General features: G+C 36.9%; 1 protein-coding gene and 1 long non-coding RNA gene across 7 annotated transcripts in view; one reads left to right on the forward strand and one right to left on the reverse strand.

The window, feature by feature from the left end:
• Positions 1-19,832: 19,832 nt before the first annotated feature.
• LOC134215371 (uncharacterized) lies at positions 19,833-20,525 on the reverse strand. Its single transcript, XR_009980129.1, has 3 exons — positions 20,201-20,525; positions 20,023-20,123; positions 19,833-19,970 (listed from the first exon to the last, which is right to left on the reverse strand). It is a non-coding gene; the product is annotated as an uncharacterized LOC134215371 (long non-coding RNA).
• Positions 20,526-22,938: 2,413 nt separating this feature from the next.
• Positions 22,939-23,753, forward strand: part of LOC134211084 (GATOR complex protein Iml1) — a 55,105-nt gene continuing 54,290 nt past the window's right edge. For all 6 annotated transcript variants that reach the window (XM_062687678.1, XM_062687676.1, XM_062687681.1 and 3 more), the window contains exon 1: positions 22,939-23,384. In XM_062687678.1, coding sequence (XP_062543662.1) covers positions 23,255-23,384 — 130 coding nt within the window. In that variant the 5' untranslated portion in view covers positions 22,939-23,254. The remainder of the gene's footprint in view (positions 23,385-23,753) is intronic.

Below are 23,753 nucleotides of genomic sequence, written 5' to 3' on the forward strand. Positions count from 1 at the left end.
TCTTCTTCCTTTTTAATTCTTTCCGTTTTCTTTATTATTTATTCCTTCTTTCTTTTCCTTGTTTTTCCTTCTTTTTTTTCTTTCTTCCTTCTTTCAATGTCTTGTTTTTTTCCTTTCTGTCTTCTTTCCACTACTTGCTTCCTTTTCCTAGTTTCTTCTTCCTTATTCCCTTTCTCTGTTCTTTCTTTATTCTACCTTCTTTCCTTTTTTTCTTTCTTCATGCGTCGACCGGCGTCAAAGTCGCATGTTGGTAATTATAATGTTGGTAATATTAATGTTGGGGTTTTTAGCGGAATGCAGTAAGAAACAGGTAAGAATAGTTTAATTTATCATGGCGGAGCATTGTCGGCACAGCCGACAAATGTTTTGCGTTGGGGAAATTGTTTTATTTAACATTTTTTACACAATAATAATTTTTAAGGAGCGAAAAACGCTGGGTACTATACTGCCGTGAATCGCATATTTGTCCCATATGGATAGGAAACCCAGCAAAGATGGGACAGATATGCGATTCACGGCAGTATAGATAGTGGAATATATAGATGAGCGAAGATAAATCCACCCTGTCTCCAAACAACCCAAGCAACCAGAAGTTCAGATTTTACTTAAATTTACTCTTAACCGAACTAATTGGTTCACTATGGTTCACATCAAGTTCCAAGCATCCTTAACGGAACTTTAAAGTTCACTTAAAGTTCCGTTACTTACAAAAAATTACTTAAAATGAGAGCTGATTAAGCCAAAATAGCCCTTCTTATCCGAACTTCTGGTTGCTTGGGAAACTGTCAAACGTGTCTTCGAACGAGCATGACGTCATGATTTCAATGGAAACGTTAAGGTGGTTATACAACAAAGCCACAAATCGGCCATCTTGGAAACCACGTGATTTTTCTAGTATTTTTTCAAGAGCACGAATTGATAGTACCACAATGCCCATAGAGATGAGTGACGTTTAACGCTCGCACACTGATGTGCAATTCGGCTTGTGTAAAAACATGTTTGTTTTCCTTCTGCTCATAACCTCAAAATTGATCGAGTCATCACGATGGTTGCGAAGGAGTCAAAAAATATATGGAAATATACTCATTTTTACCCAAACTTTGCTGAGTAGCATCATCTAGGAGTGTTTGTTTTCCTTTTATCGCCACTCACACATTCGGACGTGAGAATCTCAATGGGGATGGAATATCCGTATATCGTTTGCTTACTTATGCTAATCAGGCTTCGGAATTCTCACTAATATGAATAAAAACCCAGGATTGATCCAAACAGCGGAGTGCAATTTTTCCATATTCTCCTTTGAGCAAGTGTTCTCACACAATATTTTATCCGGATAGAAAGACGGGCGATAAACTCGCGAGCGCCGGCCGGATAAAAATTTACAGTAACTTGTATGATATAACCCATTGAAATATAATAGATTGTGTGGCAAACAATACAAACTATTGTATGCTTATTGTAAAATGTTCACGGTTGTAAAAGATCTTTATTGTACGTACATTAAAATCACAATATATTTAAATGTTTCCGATATATTCTATTATATTTTTATTGTTCGCTTATGTTTAGTATTGCTCATCCAAAAACTAAACAATTTTTAAAAGTATTCGGTTTGGATAATCTGGAAATCCGTCTAATGTTATTGAATTAATATAATTTAGGAATATTTCATGGATTTATTATATTGATGAAATAACAATTGAAAACAATAAAATTACAATAGCTTTGTTTGTTTAATAAAAAAAAATGTTATACCGGTTCTCAAGTATATATTTTCATATTGCAGGTCTTGTTGCAGGTCTAGAAATGTTTTGCAATAAAAATTTGATTTCAAAAAAATGAAAGGGAACAGGGAACAAAAACTTTTGCTTATAATTTACTCGGAGGATGGCTGGATTCATTTGACCGTGTACAGTTTTGTTTATAAAGGTTGGTATCGTGTTCAAAAGAAATTTCTTTTTCTATCTCAATCACATGTTAAATTCCGTTCACTGAATCGGAAAAGTAAAGAATCGAAACAAAATTCTTACAGCAGTATCCACATGAAAAGAACAAAAAACAAAATTGGCATTTGTAAGGTTCCCACGCAAAGTAATGGGAGCTGTCACTTTACTTTCGGAAAAATATTCTGCTCGATTGTTCCGTAAGTAAAAGTGACAATTTGCTCCATGCAGATCAGTTGTCAAAATTCCTCTTGGTAATATTGAACAAAATTCCGTAACCTCTCTACTTTTTAAGTCGATACTGGCCTTAATTAGTAAAGAGATGAAAATAATGAAACTGTATGGTGCAGAAAGTGTTTTTTCATTGCAGTTTCTGCTGCTGGGAAAGCGGTAGATCACTATGGCTTCTGTACCGTGGTGAGTATCTAAAGTGTTGAAGCGCGTTAGAGCATCATTACTGGGCGCGAGTATTTTGATCACTCTCACTGTACTGTCATTTTAGATTAGTCACTCTTTTTCGCATCGGTCACTATTTTCGGTATTTTCGGTTATCATTTCGGTGGCTGCATTTCGTATCGGTGACGTTCGCCGTTGATAGTTCACCAAATAGTAGCGCTGTTATTTGGTCAATTCGGTCACCTGTCAGCTGCGCTACTGTTTTAGCAGCGCGTTTAGTAGCGACCGATAAAGTGTCAAGTAATGATACTGCGCTGACAAACGGCTTATACTCACCACCGGTAATCGTAATCTTATACATACTACAAAAGTTCAATGTACATAATGAACGCAGTGGTTCATCCCGAACAAAAAATAAATGAAAATTTTATCATCATAGTACCAGATGACATGCCTGGTAACATGTATCCTTGTTCCTTTACAGAAATGAAGCTTATGATAAATAAAATACTGCTGCTTGTTGGTCACTGATTGACGATCGTTCAGTGGCTACCATTGGCCAATCTAATAAGAACTGATGCAGGTAATTTTTTTCTTTTCTTCTCGACGTATTTTTTTCTAATATTGTGATTCTCGAGATATTATAGCATTTTGCTCATTCACCTCTGCCTCGCTTAGTTGTGCGCTGCTAAGGTATTGTGTCATATTATGGTACTTTACTCAATTTAAGTGTAGAATATTACATCACAAATTAAACATAATTGCACTACTAATATCCACTTAAACAATATCCCGAACGCAACACAGGCGAAAGAAAAGCAAAAAACTACTAAACCTCGAACAATTTCACTTAAAAATATCTTTTCGTAAAGGGACGACAATATGCTACATACCTTACAAGCGAATGTGGAAAAGCTTACCGAAAGCTCACATCTATTTGACATTGGTTTATTTACTTTTTGCATGGCGCACAACTCGGCGCATGGGACCCGGCGCGTAACTGGTGAGCCAGTATGCTAATTTTAGAAAAGAATCGCAATAAAACTGACATTCTTTTATAATTAACATTTTTCACAGGTTTTTATCTATTCGGAACAAAGTTAGTACACTTTTTAAACCGATTTTGGATTTTTCTCCAGATACAGGCAACCCACTTAACTTTGGAAGTAGTGCGCTGGATTCGTCTAATGATATGCTAAACAACCGGAGGAAAATAAAATGTAAAACAATTAATTGTATTGTATTTTTATTGCAATATTGGAGTATAATGTATTCTAAATCCTGTTGTATTCCTATTGTAAAACAACAGAAACAGTAATTGAAAACATTTAAAACACAATGTTTTCTATTGTTTTGTCGCTCGAAATCATCCCATTGAAGAACCGTAAAATCAATTGTTTTGCTCCGTATTTTGTATGGAAAATTTTCGATTTTTTTATTGTAAAGATACATAACAACCCCCCTTTTTAATTGTAAAAGTCCCATTTACCATTCATTTTATCGTGGAAAACCATTATTTCTCATGTGATTTTATTGTCAAAATTCCATTATATTCAATGGTAAAAATTATGTTTTAAATGGTGTTGTAACAATAAAATTTATGATATTTTAATGATATTTTTTATCCAGGCGGCTTGTCGGATAATTTAATTTTTGGCCTCCAAATTCTCCACCTCGCCACTTTTTCAGATAAGTTTTAAAAGCATATTCACAAAAATGTAGGTCCGCGACGGGATTCGAACCCAAAACAATTTTAAAATGTGTAGAGTGCCCACTATAACCACGCCACCACACGAACCGATTGAAAGCAAATAGAAAAACTGCTGTCTTGAACCTACTATACTTATCGTGGCGCATCGTCGTATGCAATCAATTCGGAGAAGCAAAGTAAGCAGCATTTGATTTTCGCGAAACATGGGAAGAGGAATAACAAATTTTCGCTCCATCGCTTGTGCCGGAGTTTATCGCACTGTAATTTATCCGGATAAAATGGATGGTGGAGCGATCTGTTGTCGCGTGAGTGAGTGAGAAATCCGAACCCTGATGCTAATCAATCGACTTTAATTTCAGCATTTTACGAAAATTATTACGCTAGATTTGAACTTTTGATAATTGGCCCTGACGAAAGCGAGAAAACAAAATGGGGGCCGGGTGATGCTTTTTTATTTCACCCGGCAAGGGATATAGGACGTTGTGAGAGACACCCTATTACAACGCCGCATTGATGATGGTAATGATGACTGCAACCACACTCACACAGGTCAACTATATTACGCATGTGCAAGTATGCTTTACTGCAGAGCTAGACATGTGTGAGTGAGCATTACCGCGGAGCGAGGCTTTATAATACATCCGACCGTTGGCACGCGGCCTTTTCTGCATCCAGTGCTCGTCGAGGTAGGTTGTGGTTCCCGGTGCAGCCGGTTGGGTGATTCCGCTTGTGAACCGCGTTTGCGGAGTTGCACAATGGCGATCCTGCCAGGTATAATATCATCGATGATATTATATAAAAAAACCCAGATTAATCCACCTAGCAGTGATGATGCCTTTCTCGTGCATTATAAAATATATTGAAAAAATCACATTAGAAAGGTCAAAAAAGCTCTTTGGGGGAATAGATCACATTTTTTCGATAATTTTTAATATTTTTGCCTTGCCACCATTCAAAAAAATTGTTCTTTGAATTTTCAAGGGGACCTTTGGGGAAAAACAATGTTTTCAATAATTCCGAAAAGCAATGATCGGGCCCATTTCCAATAGCAAACAATTCCCGTCGAATGCAACTTGTTGCGAGTAAATCGGATAATTCTAAGTTCTAAAAAGTGTGCCTACAAAATTTGTACACATACACACACATACACAAAAAAACAGACGTCACCTCAGTTTGTCGAGCTGAGTCGATCGGTATATAACATTATGGGTCTCCGGCCTTCTATCAAGTTTTTTAGCAATCATATAGCCTTTCGGTACAACTTTGTTGTACGAGAAAGGAAAAATGCATATGTTACAAATATGCGATCGTGCGGTAGTACAATGATTAGCGATAGTAAATACAATGATTAGCGCAACGGCGCGTTTTGAAAAATACATATGGATTAAAATTCGATATGTTTCCAACTTTCCTGATTCCCACGTAGTGTTTTTTCACCAATGTAATATTAAAGTTCAATAATACTACATAGTTGTATGTCATACATTGATTTTGCATCCCTTTGTGTAATAATTGTACAAGTACATTTGTGAAAATGAAACCAACAATTCACATAAATATAAATGAAAAAAAAAAGCCGCATAATATGGAAATAAGGAGGTGTATAAAAACGAACGTTATGTTCAAATCACCCATATGCCCAAACTACACCATCATTCCACCCAAACCAACCAAACCACCCAAACCAAAAAGCAGTTAGCCTTAAGGTGAAGGTGGGTTGAGTACCAAAACAAAGCTTTGATAGTTTTGGTACAGTAAAAACATTCATATACTGTAGTAGTATTGGTGTCGTATTTATAAAAAACAAAGAATATTAGTAGGGTGGTTCAAAAAACGACCCAGCACCATCACGCTCACTCGATTCCGTCCCATGCTCCGAGTGTCCTAAAAAAACCGATTTGAACAAAAACTGGTTGAGCGCAAGCCGGTTCAAGTTTGTATGAAAACTAGAATGGGAAACTAAACCTTTTATTACACTGATTACGGCGCTTTCCCTCTAAACGCTGGCGAAAAGAAAACCCACATTGCTGAAAGCAACATTCCAGAGACTTCAGTGAACGAAAACCGCACCGCAGATCCATTGATTACGTAACGCAAATATAGCATTTTATACTCACCCTTATGTCACACTTTTTGAATGAAGTATCTGCCCCTGGTACGATAGTGTAGACTAGACTAGACTAGAAGTATCTGCCCCTGATGCGATAGATATCACAGACAAATTCTGGGTATTTTGTTGAATTGCACGTTTCGCTGATGCCTTCTGAGAAGCCTAATTATCATGCGAAAGAATCGCAACCTCGATTAAAATCGACTCCCAACTATTGGAACCACCATTCAATATGGATTGTCTATGGAGTTGAAGCTCTTAAATATTTCATCCCGTCATATGGTCTCCCCCCTCGCCATCGCCCGATGACGGAGTGCCATAATCAGAATAATGTTAAATTCAACCTCGCCATATCAAGTGTCATACAAACCTGAAACGACCTGCGCACGGTAAGCCTATTCAAAACAGCCCAAACCATTGGATGACACCCAAATTATAAATCATAATCAACTGAGCGTGGCGAAGCAAAATTATTTTTTGAGCCACCCTACTTATTAGTTTGCTGCTGCCGGTGCCGGTGCACCGCGGTGTTTACATTCGCTCCGCGATCAGTTTTTTATCGTTTTTTTCGGGCAAATCTAGCAGTTTATACTAAGTTTTCGGTTCAAATAAGTGACTGATTGGTGTTTAGTTTGCATTCTATCAACATTTCGGGCTGCTCATGTGCGGAGAAGTGAGTAAAAACTTGATTTTTCCAATGCCCTTTGAGAAGAAGTGAAGTGCAGTGATGAACCCAACAAATCGCGGACGGCTATTAAATTGGCACGAAACTGCTAATTTATGCTACAATTCGAGCCGGAATACATAGGATTCATTGAAGAAACATGTTCATTATCACGGGAAGTAAGGAAATATGCTGTGAACAGGTTAGTAATTTGAATAATTAACTTTTGTTCGATGCTATTCGGTGCATTCGAAAGTTGGTGGGAGAGGAGTGCGGGAGGTGTGGGGTTGGCCCGTGGAAGGTCCGGTGCCATATTGGCTGCCATTGTGGTACTCTTCCAACTATGTCCTTAATGACACGCCTCTTCTTTCCTTCCAAAGCATGAAACAAAATGGCAGCAAACGTAACGAGCGCACGAGAAAGCATGTACGGAGGTATGCGATTTTTATTTCCAACGACGAAACTTTTACAGCTGTGTTGAGGCGAGCGGCTGAAGTCATCGGCTTCGGGTCTCTAGCGCGTGTGTGTTCGTCCATTAGTTTTCGTGTTCCACATTTGAAGCTTTGGAAAACTTTGCTTGAGAGGTTAGCATCATCAATAAAGCACGAAAGAAGCAACACAAACATTCATGCTGTCAGTTATATACACGGTGCGAAATTTATTCACCGCATGCAGAAATGCTACACCCTTAATTTGTTTTACTCAATATTGTGCGGTTACTTGCTAAGTTTTTTTTAAACTTTATTAAGTGTTATTTTAATCTCCAGATTATGTTCAACACCGTACTTGCTAAATGGACACGGTCGGTTAAAGTAGCTGTTCCTTAAATAGTTCGTTAAAGTAGTCGCTAGATTATTCGCTGTTGGTTTGAGCGAGACAGAGTATATGTCAAAAAAAATTAACCAGCAATCTGCGGTGTATTGTTCGAAATAAACGTTTATCAGCAATAGGGCACTGCACGGACTGCTTTGTCTCTTTCTCGCTGCAAAGAAATTAGAAAACAACAAGGCCAGTAAACGTAAAAATTTATGAAGAACAAAAGAGAAAGATATTTTTCCGTGCATTGCCCTATGGACTTTCTGCTGTACTATAGATCTCGCATAATTTATCAAAAGGACCTAAGTAACATTTTTTTAATGAATTAATTTGAGTACTGCAATCAACAGAACAACATGAAAGCTATTGCGAATCTTTTCTAAAATTAGCATACTGGCTCACCAGTTACGCGCCGGGTCCCATGCGCCGAGTTGTGCGCCATGCAAAAAGTAAATAAACCAATGTCAAATAGATGTGAGCTTTCGGTAAGCTTTTCCACATTCGCTTGTAAGGTATGTAGCATATTGTCGTCCCTTTACGAAAAGATATTTTCAAGTGAAATTGTTCGAGGTTTAGTAGTTTTTTGCTTTTCTTTCGCCTGTGTTGCGTTCGGGATATTGTTTAAGTGGATATTAGTAGTGCAATTATGTTTAATTTGTGATGTAATGTTCTACACTTAAATTGAGTAAAGTACCATAATATGACACAATACCTTAGCGGCGCACAACTAAGCGAGGCAGAGGTGAATGAGCAAAATGCTATAATATCTCGAGAATCACAATATTGATTGCAGTATTCAAATTAATTCACGAAAAAAATGTTACTTACGTCCTTTTGAAAAGTTAAGCGAGAATTCATGAAAAAAATTTACTTAGGTCCTTTTGAAAAGTTATGCGGGAAATGTAATAAAATGCGTAAAGCCAAAATAAAACTTTTTGGGAACTTGCAAGTGTTCTGATTGTTTAAGCTGACTTTTTGTAAATTTATTGGTCAATATTTAAGAAGTGCAGTTAAAAGAAAAGTGCATACTTAGTTTATTCAAATTTGATTCAGACTATCTTTTGAAAAGGGTCAAACTTGTTTTTACGACCCTTCCTACAAAAAAGTGTTGTATGGGTGACTATCGCAAAATCAGTCAAACCTTCTAATAAAACTTTTTGAAAAACTCAAAATTGAACCCTACACTAAAAAATCGATTTTAAAAATTAAAAGTCGATTTGCAAAAAAACGCCCTTTTCGATTTGGACGAAATTTTGTCTCAAGATAGGTGATTATGTTCCCTACCAACCGTCCATACATCGCAAGCTGGGCACTTTGAAGGGAAAAAAATTTTTCTAACAAAAACTTTTTCTTGACGGAATTGATTTTTTCAGTGTCTTTAAGGGGTGGATTTAACATATGTATACATAATATACTCATTAGGGTGGCTCAAAAAACACTTTTTCAAATTTTTTGATGGGCCGCCCTCTTATTCGGTTCTATTTGATGCCCTGATGCTCTGGACAAAATTTCAGCCAAATCGGTCAACGTTTGGGCGGTGCTAAACTCGTTGGAAGTTTATATGGAAAAATGTATGCAGAAATATCCAAAAACAGTGATTTGCAGTTAGACGGTACAATTTACGATCAAGAACCATGTTACTCATTCAGTTCTTGTAGAATTAAATACAGAATGTTTTGCTGAAAACCGCGAGAAGATTAGAGTTTTTTAGGCAAAGATATTAGCATTTTACTGGAGTGTTGTAGGGGTGAATTTATTTCTTTTCAAAGGTAAAAGAAACGAAATTTGCTCAAACCCCACTTCAGAGAAATGCTAATAACTTAGCCGGGCAAACTCTAATCTTCTCGCGGTTTTCTGCATAGCATTCTGTATTAAATTCTTCAAGATCTGAGTGAGTGTCATAGTTCTTCATCGTAAGTTGTGCCGTCCAACTGCAATTCATTGTTTTGGGATGTTTCTGCATACATTTTTGCATATAAACTTCCAACGAGTTTAGCACTGCCCAAACGTTGACCGATTTGGCTGAAATTTTGTCCAGAGCATCAGGGCATCAAATAGAACCAAATAAGAGGGCGGCCCATCAAAAAAATTGAAAAAAGTTTTTCCCATACTAATTTGAGCCACCCTAATACTCATATTAAGTATTCCTGTACAGTCAGGCAGAGTACAATGTTTTGGTCGTAACTGGTCGCAACTAAAGAAGCTAATAATGGAATATAATATTTTTTTTGAAGATATAAACCCCTTCTTAATATTACTCTTAATTTAAAAACAAACTATATTTAGTGACTAAATTAGACAATGTATCATAAAAATAGATTTGCTTGGGGTTCTATAACGATGGCTTTCATTGGTTTAATTTCAGATGAAAATACACTGAAAATAATTCCGACAAGAAAAAGTTTTTGTTAGAAAAACTTTTTTTCCTTAAGAGTGCCCAGCTTGCGATGTATGGACGGTTGGTAGGGAACATAATCACCTATCTTGAGATAAAATTTCATTTAAATAAAAAGGGCGTTTTTTCGCAAATCGACTTTAAAATTTTTAAACTGATTTTTTTCAGTGTAGGGCTCAATTTGGATTGTTTCCGATATTTTCACTAGAAAGTTTGACTGATTTTGCGATGGTCACCCATACAACACTTTTTTGTGGGATGCGTCGTTTTTCTATTATTGCAGGTTGCAGTGGAATGTCAAAATGCATGCAATCTGGCTAGCAAATGTTGAGGAACGCCTGAACATCTTACAACCAGTGTTGCTGGCAATGAAATTAAAAATGTTTTTGAACTTCGCAAAACATTTTTTTCCAGTCTTGGAGGAGTCAAATAAAATCTTTGGTTTTTAGCCACGCTGTATTCCAAGAAATGTTCAATTTCCTCAACAGTAAAATACATGGTAAAACAAGACAAATTTCACTTCAAAAGCATATTCTTTGATTGTTGTAATAATACAATTAAAGTCATTCCTGAAAGTCTGGCATCACTGTTTTTGGCGCGCTTTTAATAAAAAAGCTCGACGAAAACAAACGGACAGCTTTCAGGTGACGTCTAATCGTCCTTCTCTTTCAAGCTCATAGGCAGGATAGGATTTGACACAAAAAAGTTGACAGCTCGCTGCTTGCATTTTGGTCGGAAACTTCTTGCAAGATCTTTGCATTTCGCGTTTTGGAAGAAATTTGCAATATATCCATTTGAAAATATTAGCAAAAAAATTTCAGCTCTTTTCAAAGGATAGTCTAGATTAAATTTGGAAAAACATTTTTGTTTTCATTTCGGATCATCTGGTGATTTTTCATTTCTCATTTTTCATTTCTTACTTCTTACTTTTCACTCCTCACTTCGCACTTCTCACGTCTCACTTTTCACTTCTCACTGCTCACATCGGCCCATAGGGGAAAGAAATGGCAGAAATGACGCTTAACTTTTAAAAAGAACATATGTCACCTTTTATTCATGAATTAATTTGTGTACTGCAATCAAAAGCTATCATATTGGTCTGTTGATCGCAATATTAAAATTCATTCATGAAAATATGTTTCTTAGGTCATTTTGAAAAAATAAACGAGAATTTTCAGTGTATACATGAAACCTTAAAATAGGTACTTTTTAACTCATTAATTGGTTTCTATGTTTCTTTGTGAAGTTTTTTCTTCCGTGTAAGTTGTGTATTCTATGCTGTCAGTGTGCCGGTTTCGAATAAATTGTGTCTTGGGAGAACATAACCTAGAAAATCGATAGCTTATTTGTTACGAAATAATGATGTCTCATAACTCTTTGAATATTTACTATTTTTTGAGAAGTGCCATCATTATGAAACTCAATAGTGAACAAGAAGAAAACATTCCCCATCGAATGCAACTTGTTGTAGCAAAATCGATTCAGGTTTAGTACTAGAAAATTGGCTAATGTTTCAATGTGCACACACATACGCACACACACACACACGGACACACACACGGACAGACAGACATTTGCTCAGTTTGTCGAGCTGAATCGAATGGTATATAATACTATGGGTCTACAAGCGCTCTATAAAAAGTACGTTTTGGGAGTGAAATGAAAGCCTTTCTGGTACAACTTTGTTGTACGAGAAAGGCAAAACAAGTCCGGAGGTGTGTAAGCGAGAATCACTCAACTGGCAATTGGATGACATACCGAGTGTTTTTTCGTTGACTGATAGCTTGTGGGACGCAAGTTGGAAGGAATCGTGCGTGTTGGTGCGTGTACTTTGCGACGAAAACCAGCGCACAACTGCCACAAGCGGGAAGTTTGATGGAGTGAAACGGCCAGAAAAGGCGATTATTTTGTTAATTTGTGGGACGCAAATTAAAGGAGGAAAAGTGCGCATAAGTGTTTTCGGGACGAAAACTAGCGCATAATCATCGTCGGCGGGATGCGCGATGAGGGAAAAATGCCGGAACGGCAATTCTCTTGTTAATTTGTGGGACGCAAATTAAATTAGAAAATGTGCGCATAAGCGTTTTCGGGACGAAAACTAGCACACAATCATCGTCAGCAGGATGAGCGATGAGAAAAAATGCCGGGACGGCAATTATTTCGTTAATTTGTGAGACGCAAATTGAATAAGAAGATGTGCGCATTAGTGTTTTCGGGACGAAAACTAGCGCATAAACATCATCGGCGGGATGCGCGATGAGAGAAAAAAATGCCGGAACGGCCATTTTTTTGTTAATTTGTGGGACGCAAATTAAATTAGAAAATGTGCGCATAAGCGTTTTCGGGACGAAAACTAGCACACAATCATCGTCAGCAGGATGAGCGATGAGAAAAAATGCCGGGACGGCAATTATTTCGATAATGTGTGGGACGCAAATTGAATAAGAAAATGTGCGCATTAGTGTTTTCGGGACGAAAACTAGCACATAAACATCATCGAGAAAAAAATGACGGAACGGCCATTTTTTTGTTAATTTGTGGGACGCAAATTAAATTAGAAAATGTGCGCATAAGTGTAATTTTTCGGAGGCGTCATTGAAAGTAATGAAGAATACGACATCAGAAGCCGACCACCGACACCTGGGTTTGAACATCTTAAAACGTGATGGAACAGTAGCTCACATAACATATAGGGTTATTTGCCATGAAATGTGATCATTCCATGATTTTGAAACGATAGAGAACCTAGCGGTGAAAGTCAAGTTTTACTAAACAATGAGCATAAGACAGAGCAGCAGCGCATACTTTTCTGTCTCTTACTTTCGCGTCGGATATAGGGGTGCGTCGTTCGTCAATTGTTGATATACAGTCAACTTTGAAACTTGCAAGTAGTTCTATCGGTGCAGTAGAGGGATGGAATGTCAGGATGCCGTTCAATCCCGAAGTCGAATGGCATGATATGATTGAAATATCATCGGTAACACAATTGGACGAAGACGATACACGGTCGGTAGCATATGTAGCAATTGTAGCATATATGCACAATGTACGGATGACGATACTGCTTGCTGCAAATCACAACAGTAGGCTGGCGGCTGGTGGTGGAAACCCCGAAACGAGTGAGAGATTATCCTCACAGAGAAAGGACTTGCGGTCTGCGGAGCTATTCACGCCTTTTACTCGAACAACGTACTAGCAAATAAAACCTGTTGCAATCGATCAAACTTGGGCTGCATCATGTCACTAAGCAGAGATCGCTGGGCTGTCTTCGTAGTGATCATATCCCATCATTTTCGGAAATTGTGTCACCCAATGTTATGAGACAGGCTTACAATAGGTACCTAGAAAACTTTGAGATATTGTTGATGCAGATAAAAACAAGAACATGTATGAACTTGTCTCAACTACGTCGCTCGACTGAAACGTCGCTGGTCGGTGGCGACCCGTTCCAGTAAGCGCTCCAGCGACGCAGGCATATTCAATGCGTCGCTGCAGCACCAAACCGGAAAGCGCTCGCTGGTTGAGCGACGCGACGGTCCAGCGATGACTCGCATAGACAATAGTTGTGCCATGGCCGCAGCAGTAGCTTCTAGAACTATGTAAAGAGAGGAGTTGACAAACGTTGTTTAGGCGCACAATTTATCTTCTCCCCACAACATCATAGTGACACCAGAGGAAATGATAATGGGAGAAGATTAAGAAGAGAGCTACCATTGTTGAATCGGGGTAACGTTATCTTAAATGAGGATGGAATTAGCAAGCGAGATCGAAAGGCGAAGCTGAAGGGGAAAGACAAGCGTCGAGGTGTCTAAAACGTCAAATCATGCTCGGAGACCTAATAATTATAGAACGAGGCGTACGTGCAAAAAGGGGACAGCAAGTAACTCGAACGGAGGACATATAGATTAAAGTGGGTGATAATCTATTTGTAGTAAAAATAACACTAATACTTCTAGAGGAAGACAGCACACATCGACAGGAGTACTGCAGAACCACGCACATTCATCTGGAGAAGTCAATTAAAGAATTTATCCGTGTAACTGAAGACGAGAAACCATTTACGAGACAGTAGTAAGAATATGTAAGGTATTATATGTTGAACAATCAAGTTGCATTAGAAATTGAAAATGGATTGATGGATAAAACTGTACGGAAACTCCTGGCTATTTCTTTGTTTTAAGGTGAAGTGGGATGTGAGAGACACCCTATTACAACGCCGCATTGATGATGGTAATGATGACTGCAACCACACTCACACAGGTCAACTATATTACGCATGTGCAAGTATGCTTTACTGCAGAGCTAGACATGTGTGAGTGAGCATTACCGCGGAGCGAGGCTTTATAATACATCCGACCGTTGGCACGCGGCCTTTTCTGCATCCAGTGCTCGTCGAGGTAGGTTGTGGTTCCCGGTGCAGCCGGTTGGGTGATTCCGCTTGTGAACCGCGTTTGCGGAGTTGCACAGACGTCAGTTTTAAAATGCTTATTAAAGCGTTAAAACACATTTTAACCGAAAATAGATCATTATTTTGGGTTAGAAATTTAATTTACTTTTATATTGGTAACACAAAAGTTGAATTATTTTGATTAAAAAAACATGTGTAGATACACTTAAATTATATCAGTGATAAAATGTATGTGCAGAACTCGCATAGAAATGAAAAACTCGACTGCTTTTCTAATTTATGTGCGCCTAATACTAAATAAATGCGCTTTATGAAAAATATTCGACTTTCTATTACATTGTGATAATTTCCGAAATGTATTATTATCAATTTCCCACCTTATCGGCCGCGACGATTTGAAATCGTCGCAAAGCAAATCGTCGCCAGCAAAAATGCCCATAAGATCTGTCAGATCAACTGTGATCAAAATTGTTTGATTTCAATAATCACATTATTTCCCGAAATTGAATACTTTTTTTCATGCATATTTTCAAGGTTTGGCTTTGAACTAACACAGATTCAATTTAAAGATATTGGCGACGATTTTTAAGGTGATTAAAAAGTGATCGGCGCGTTTTGTTACCAGCAAAACTGACAATATATTTGTCGCACATAAAATGTAAAACAACAAATTTACCCCTAGAATGTGATAGAAAAATAAAATAAAAAACTGAATTGGGGAGATGTACTTCGGTGCTAATGATATTTAGTATATCAGAGGAAAAAATGGGTTGGAACTCATTTTTACGATAACCCAGTGCGTAGTTTCAGGTAAGTACACATTTCTTCTGAATTCGAAACCTCCGTTTGAAACAAGTAATGTTTATTCATCAGCAGGTGGTTCTAAGCTGCAGTGCGGAAAAAGCCTGAAATGTGTCTGCAAGTAGAATCACCTCTATCTCCATTCACCAAGATACTGGATGTCGAGCCGGAGGTTAATCGGAATATTATATAACTATAGGGGCTTTGTGCGAACAAACGAATAATGCCGAAATGCAGCAGAAACTTCGGGAGCATCATCTATTCATCATTCCGGCAATTATAAAACAACAACCCAATCGTGTCTGCGTATACTGTACGCTGGTATTTCGTTAGCAGAACTCTAGCTCTTATTCCTACAGAAATTTGTAACCATTATTATTGCGAATAAAATAATTATTATATTATGAAACACAAACCACTATTCCATAGTTCGTAAATAAAACAAAGCTGTTAAATTACCCTTTAAAATATATGTGCAGTACTAATAAATCATTGTCCATTGAGCCTTATGTATTTTATGTGCACTTGTTATGAAAATGCAATAACTTCGCACTTAAAATTTATGATGAGTGAATCGGTGAATGTCTATTAGTTTGGCACATAGTTTATGAATGCGAAACTCACTGGTCATATTATAAGTGCTTGGCACTTAATTCAAATATGCGCTTTATTCTGCGTGTAAGGAGCCTAACATGTAGTTTTTCAAAATTCTAATTCTATGTATTTAAAAGTAAACACTGTTAATATCATTTTAAAAGCATTTTAAAATATACTTCCTATACTTCACCATGTTGAAAAACAGTGATTTCACGCACACGTCCGTCACCGCTAGATGGCAACAGCGCGGCTGCGTCAAAGCGAATAGAAGCAGAAAACCGTGTGGTGAATTTGAAATTCACCACATGGTCTGATTGTATAATCACCTTAAAGGCTGTGACGTCATATGCGCGTGTGCACGGGCAAAAAAATCGACTCAGCCATGCTTTCGCTCATCTACACGGTTAGAAAAAAGTACCTAATTTTAGGTACTTTTTTTTCTCTTGCATCTCCCTCCCTCTTCCCTTTGTTGTCATAAAATGAAGGGCATTAAAGTGTGGGAACCCAACGTTGAGTAATCTCATGTATACAAATATTGAGTTGAATTCACCTAACTTTTGGTTAGTTTCTATTTAAAATTAAGTATATTTTACTTAATATTGCGCATAAGCCCCAAAATTTTATTCCCACCTTTTGGTTTCCGCGCCAAGCACTCAGCGCCATACTCGGCGACAAGGAGATAGTGGTCAAGTTGGTACTCCTGATTTTTTGACAACTGATGTCGATTGGTTGTGTGAGTGCACCGGTGTCAAAAAATAGAGCTTTTAGCTGAAAATTTAGTTGTCAAATGCACATTTTGACAGCAATATAGATGTATGAGTGAATGAAATGTGCAAATGCTCTATCGCGGAAGCAGTCGCTGAAGACAAGTGTCAATGGTTTCAGTGACGAAACGAAAAGTTTCAATGCAAAAAGCAATATTAAGTGAATTTTATTTAATTTCAAGAAAAAAATACTTAATTTTGGGTTCCCAAACTGAACCCCCGATTTGAGTGAAAAGTACCTAATATTAGGTACTTTTTTCTAACCGTGTATAGATTCTACTATCTATACTGGGTACCGGTCAAGATGAATACACAGCTAGGTGTTGCAATCTGTCAAGTTTATGGACGAGAAGAAGGCGGGGGTGAAAAATTCATTTTCGGTGCAAAACATAAACAAACCGGCTGGCTCTCCCATACTAAAATCCAAGATGGCTGAATCGTGAATTTGGCAGATTGGAACACCTAGTGGTGTATTCATCTTGGTACCGGTTACCCAGATTTTTTCGCTTGTACTGTTACCCAGATTTGAGTTAAGGTACCCGAACCCAAAGTAGAGTAACCGGAGTAACCTGGTTGCTGCGGATACACAGAGAAAAAAATAATTGTGCTTTTGAGAACATCGCACTGTCGTTTTGAAAGTTGCTCATTTCTAGTAATTTTGAGTAGCGAAACATTTACTTCGAGAACAAAACTTTCTATTTTAAAGTTTTTTTGTCTTCGAAATTTTGTGGCCTTGAAAGCGAAAATTTTCACGCTAAGTGATAAAATGTTGTTAAATTAGCTATTTATTTTTCTGGTTGGGCAACACTGGCTATTATACTCTGGCAACTTATCGAGCTGTCAAACTCGTAACTCAAGAATTCCTGTTGAATTCAAAACGGAAAAAGGGCTCCAAAAATACCATCGACGGACTGAATGGAGCTACAGGTAAATATTTTCAGATTCTCTTCTGTGCAATCAAAACTTAAAACATGATTTTGTCTTTTATTTATCGATCACCGTAGATGTTGACGGAACATAGCTGGCCTCGGAAAAGTGCTTCAAGCAGCAATCAAAATTCAACGATGACTGCGCCTAATTCTATCCGTGAGTTTGCAATAGTAAACTATAAAGTTCATGATGGTAACAATAAATTTAGTTTCCAAGATATTCAACATAGGCCGAGCATTCGCGACAAGATTCCGGAAAGCAGAACAACAATAAACCTCGTAATAAACATGGAGTTGACTGCCACCCAAAATGCGACACTAATGCATACAATCGAAATAAATGTGAAAACCGCAGGAAATTACAAGAGAAATAATAAAATAGAAGCAAAATAATCAATTTGAGTTTTATTTCTCGGCAAACCTAATTTTAAAATGCGCTAGTGAAATTAAGAATGGTATAATTTGTTGTTTTGAAAGTATCACTAGTTGATTCTAATGCAAAAAGCACCTTTCGTTTTAAGAGGAAAATGTTATCTTGAAAGTATTCCTCTTGTCAAAGTTCTTGCGAGGTGACATTTTTTGCATTGGTAAATTTAACAGTCCTATACTTTCTACTGAAAATCACTAACGAATTTTCTTAATTTTACCAACGTTTTTTCAATTTTACCAACGATTTTTTTTTGTGTGTAGAACCGCTTTTCTGCTCTCAAGCGAGTAGCGGGATATTTTGAAGCCAATCCCATTAGCAAAATTATTTTGCAGTTACTCGGCTGTCAAACATTTCCCGCTCTTCGAATTTCTCTTTCCATGCTGCATGAAGGCGCACAAATGCGCGAGACTCTACATGACTTTACGATGGTGTACATACATTCCTGCTCCAATCAGCGGCTGAATCTCGTGAAATCTCGTAACGAGTGCTTTTTAGTTGCATTCCTACTAATTATCCACTCTAAATATAATGTAAATATATTTGTTACAAAAAATGCACAACTCAAACTAAGTTTATTTTTATTTTTTCCCCAAATCATAACAATACTTCTCAATATAAGATCTAAAACGAACATAACCACAATCTTCAATGTTTGGCTCCGGCACAATAGAAAATTTTGGCTTCAGTTGGACAACCAAATCGATTCTATCCGCACCACCCAGGGAGTAACCACGGTTTTGCTGAATCTGGGTCACTTTGACATAATTCTGGGTAGGTTCAGGTTAGCGTGTAGATTATAGCCAATTAAGGGCATCTTTAGTAGAGTTATAAATCGTATGGGAGTTAGGAAATGAAATTGAAACTGTAAAAATTCTATCTTCAACAGACGTTATAGTTTTGAAAATTCGAACAGTTTCGTCGGGAAATTTATAACTGGAATACTGCTCAGTTGTATTTTTGCACGAATTTGCAACAGAATTTACTCGAGTTTTATTTCATTCAAAACAATACAAGATGACGTCATCAGCTACAAAAAATAATATTTCATCGACATCATAACATTTTGACATTTGAATTGGCCTCGGAAGATTATTTTTTCGTTTTCCAGTATAAAACATGTGCAGTTTATAACTGCTACTGCAGATGCATTTCGTGTTTTATATCTTTGACAGTTATAAAATGTAAAACTCGGGAAATAAATGTAACTATAACTGTAACATTACTAAAGATGCCCTAAAGCTTGTTGAATCATAATTTGGCAAAATAATTTAAATGACTATAGACGAATCCAAGTAAAAATAAGAAGAAGACACACGACGGTGTTAACTTTGACAGATCCTACACTGAGGAAAATGGACGTATGATTTTCAATCAAACGCCTTATGAAAATTTGCCACAAGGAATCGGTATGAATTTCAATAAGTTGCCTTACACAGAGAAAAATAAAGTTGGGATTCCAACATTTTCTAATTTTATTTTAACAATATGAAAAATTTGGTGTTTTTAAGAGTATAACTTTTCGTTCGAACACACAAAAAAAAATCGTTGGTAAAATTGAAAAAACGTTGGTAAAATTAAGAAAATTCGTTAGTGATTTTCAGTAGAAAGTATAGGACTGTTAAATTTACCAATGCAAAAAATGTCACCTCGCAAGAACTTTGACAAGAGGAATACTTTCAAGATAACATTTTCCTCTTAAAACGAAAGGTGCTTTTTGCATTAGAATCAACTAGTGATACTTTCAAAACAACAAATTATACCATTCTTAATTTCACTAGCGCATTTTAAAATTAGGTTTGCCGAGAAATAAAACTCAAATTGATTATTTTGCTTCTATTTTATTATTTCTCTTGTAATTTCCTGCGGTTTTCACATTTATTTCGATTGTATGCATTAGTGTCGCATTTTGGGTGGCAGTCAACTCCATGTTTATTACGAGGTTTATTGTTGTTCTGCTTTCCGGAATCTTGTCGCGAATGCTCGGCCTATGTTGAATATCTTGGAAACTAAATTTATTGTTAGCATCATGAACTTTATAGTTCACTATTTGAAACTTACGGATAGAATTAAGCGCAGTCATCGTTGAATTTTTGGCAGTCGGCCGATACCAGATTGCTGCTTGAAGCACTTTTCCGAGGCCAGCTTTGTTTCGTTAACATCTACGGCGATCGATGAATAAAAGACAAAATCATGTTTTAATTTTTAATTGCATAGAAGAAAAACTGAAAATATTTACCTGTGGCTCCATTAAGTCCGTCGATGGTATTTTTGGAGCCCTTTTTCCGTTTTGAATTCAACAGGAATTCTTGAGTTACGAGTTTGACAGCTCGATAAGTTGCCAGAGTATAATAGCCAGTGTTGCCCAACCAGAAAAATAAATAGCTAATTTAACAACATTTTATCACTTAGCGTGAAAATTTTCGCTTTCAAGGCCACAAAATTTCGAAGACAAAAAAACTTTAAAATAGAAAGTTTTGTTCTCGAAGTAAATGTTTCGCTACTCAAAATTACTAGAAATGAGCAACTTTCAAAACGACAGTGCGATGTTCTCAAAAGCACAATTATTTTTTTCTCTGTGAATGAAAAATTAATTGATTTGAAAGTTTTCTCTCAGTGTAAAACTTTTATTTTCACAGTGGAAGTTCTCAAAACAACAATTATAAAATATTGAATGATACATTAACAATTCACAATTTCGGCAACACTAACGGGAAAAAATAACTTAACTGGCAACGAAAAACTATCTGTCAGTGAGTTGAAAAAATAATTTCCGGGGAGTGCACTGTGCACTCCTGATCTTGGACTTTTCGGGTGCTTTAACCAGGAACCGCCGCTAAGGAACCGATTTAAAAGCAAGCACCAAAGGCCGGTTACCGCCGCCATCCTGCGCAGATGGACGTTTCTTCATCCTCGATTCTATAGCGGTGCCGTCGATGGTTCAGATGCGGGGAGCAAATTGCTTCTGGTTTGTTATTTGTTAATTATTATAATGAAAAAAAAAAATAGTGATTATAACTATTTTTCAGGTTTACGAAGAAAGATTAGTTGCCAATCTCCAAGACGGAAGGCCTCAGGCAAACAAGGACAAATTCTACCAGGTACTGCCTCTTTCATTTGGCATGCGGAACTGCAACTATGGCAATCAGCAAGATAACCGGGCAACAACGAACGGGTCTGGAGCACCAGTTGAGCATGTTGAGTCCGACCCCACAGAAATCTCCGAATAATTATCGTCGAATGATTAAATTAAATCACCGGGCGGACATGGGAGGCAATGGACGTGGGATCCTAGATTCAGTCGCAAGCTAATTGCATTTTAGTATCCGGCACTTTTCAAGTCACAACAACCAAAAGATTAAATAAAGAATGATTTTTTTCACAAATATAAAAATATTTATTTTAGCGGTTCAAATAAACAGCACACCAGTTATTGTTTTGAAAGCATTACTAGTTGATTTCAATGTAAAATATACATTTAGTTTTAAAAGGAAAATGTTATTTTGAGAAGTGGAAAGCATATTTAGTTTTGAGAGGATAATGTTATTTTGAAAAGTTGGCTCTTGTCAAAGTTCTCATCGAAGTAACATTTTTGCAATTGTAGAATTAACAGTCGTATACTTTCTACTGAAAATCACTAACTGTTTTTCTTAGTTTTACCAACGTTTCTTTCAATTTTACCAACGATTTTTTTTTGTGTGTATGAATGATGATTTTCATTTGAAAAAAAGTGAAGTGCGGCAGACTGGGTTCGAAACATGGACGTCGGGGTCGGGAGGCCGGTATGTAGACCACACGCCCATCGACGCTTGATTACTCAGGAAGGTAACTGCGTATAAGAATGACTGTTGGTGGAATAATCAGTCGAAGATTCATAAGGCGCCAGTTATGAATTTCGATAGTCCAGTTCGCTGAGTGTACAGCTCAGCATAGGGAGATCATTTTAAAATGCTTATAATAAATTTTAGACAAAATGTAATTAAAATCTGATTGATGTATGATACGGAAAAAGTTCCGAACTGTATGATAGATACATTTTTGGAAAATATTCAAAAAAAATGAGATAAGCTTTCAGATATGTAATTCAGAACTTTTTCCGTACCGTACATCAATCAGATTTTAATTACATTTTGTCTAGAATTTATTATAACCATTTTAAAATGATCTCCCTATGCTGAGCTGTAGGATCTGTCAAAGTTAACACCGTCGTGTGTCTTCTTCTTATTTTTACTTGGATTCGTCTATAGAGATGAGTGACGTTTAACGCTCGCACACTGATGTGCAATTCGGCATGTGTAAATACATGTTTGTTTTCTTTCTGCTCATAACCTCATAATTATTGATCGAGTCATCACAATGGTTGCGAATGAGTCAAAAAATATATGGAAATATACTCATTTTTACCCAAACTTTGCTGAGTAGCACCATCTAGGAGTGTTTGTTTTCCTTTCATCGCCACTCACACATTCGGACGTGAGAATCTCAATAGGGCCATTAGCGTTCTACTACTTATGCTTCTACTGTTATTAACGCACACATAAAATTTATTTGTAAATTTCTTTAGATTTTTGCCTAAAAAATGTTGTGGATTTTTGATATGTCGACATTGTTGTTTCAAAAGGGCGAAAGTCGCAAACGTAAACATTGACTTCTTCACTGATTTCAGGAAGATTAGAGACTTCTGGCGGTATTTTCCACTTCTGTTCGATAGAAGGCGCGGAGCGCCACCAGTTCCAAGTGGTTGTTAGCTGGGAGCGGTCCTAGTTGTTAAGGAATTTGCAGGAAAATTTGCAAGTTTACGTTTGCGACATTGGCCCTTATGAAACAACCGTGTCGATATGTAATATTCTCATTCAGTATTTTGAACTCAATTTTTGGGTTGTTTTATCTGGCTGTGTACTTACTAACATAAACAAAGAGCGCACTTCGTTGGACCTGATGTACATGCAATACATTGGTTTCAGAACTGTCATAACTTCATAAAATCAAAAACAAAAGATCATAAATAAATTTGTGTTGAGTTTTTCTTAAAATTAGATGTAAATCATTCAAATTTTGGTACTCAAGAAGTTTTTTTTGTTGTGCCAATAGTTTGTCAAGCAGAATATATACGAGTTTGTTCAACTAAAGTCGATTGTATTTGATTTTGGTGCTATCCTACTACCAACAGCTGCTAACACTGAATCAATATAAAAACAAAACTTCTGATAACGAATGTGTGATAATGAGCTACTGATAGGATTTACCAAGAGTACGTTATTGCAATAAGGAATTCAGTCATCCTGTCGAAAAGATGCAGATCCACCCCGTGAGTAGTTCGTCGTCTATCAATGGTCTGGCAAAAGCGTCGTCTACTTCATCTCATCCGGACAGCGAAATGAAGAAATTGTGCCGAATTATTGCTCATAATAGGAGCTTTAAAGGTAAGATTATAGTAGATACTAAAAAGTGATTTAAGAATATGTCCTTCGGACTACACAAACCATTAACTATGTTAGTGAAGAAATAAGATGAAGGTAAAAGAATTTGTAATCACATGCCTTTGAAGAGTAACCATGCAAATAGATTACGAAAGTAAACAAACATATTAGGGAAAATTATCGCTATCGTTACTTTTGCAACATATTTATTACCTGACCAAAGCTGGACATTGGACACTAATTGGAAATGTTAATACACTGCCCGCGAATGAGAACAAAACCTATTCCAGCGATTTCCCGTATACCATATAAAAATCAAATCATTGAGGATGAAATGGAGTGAATCTACAAAGTCTCATTTTTTGGAATTTT

Source organism: Armigeres subalbatus, chromosome 2 (genome assembly GCF_024139115.2).
Source record: "Armigeres subalbatus isolate Guangzhou_Male chromosome 2, GZ_Asu_2, whole genome shotgun sequence".
NCBI classification, from domain to species: Eukaryota; Metazoa; Arthropoda; class Insecta; order Diptera; family Culicidae; genus Armigeres; species Armigeres subalbatus.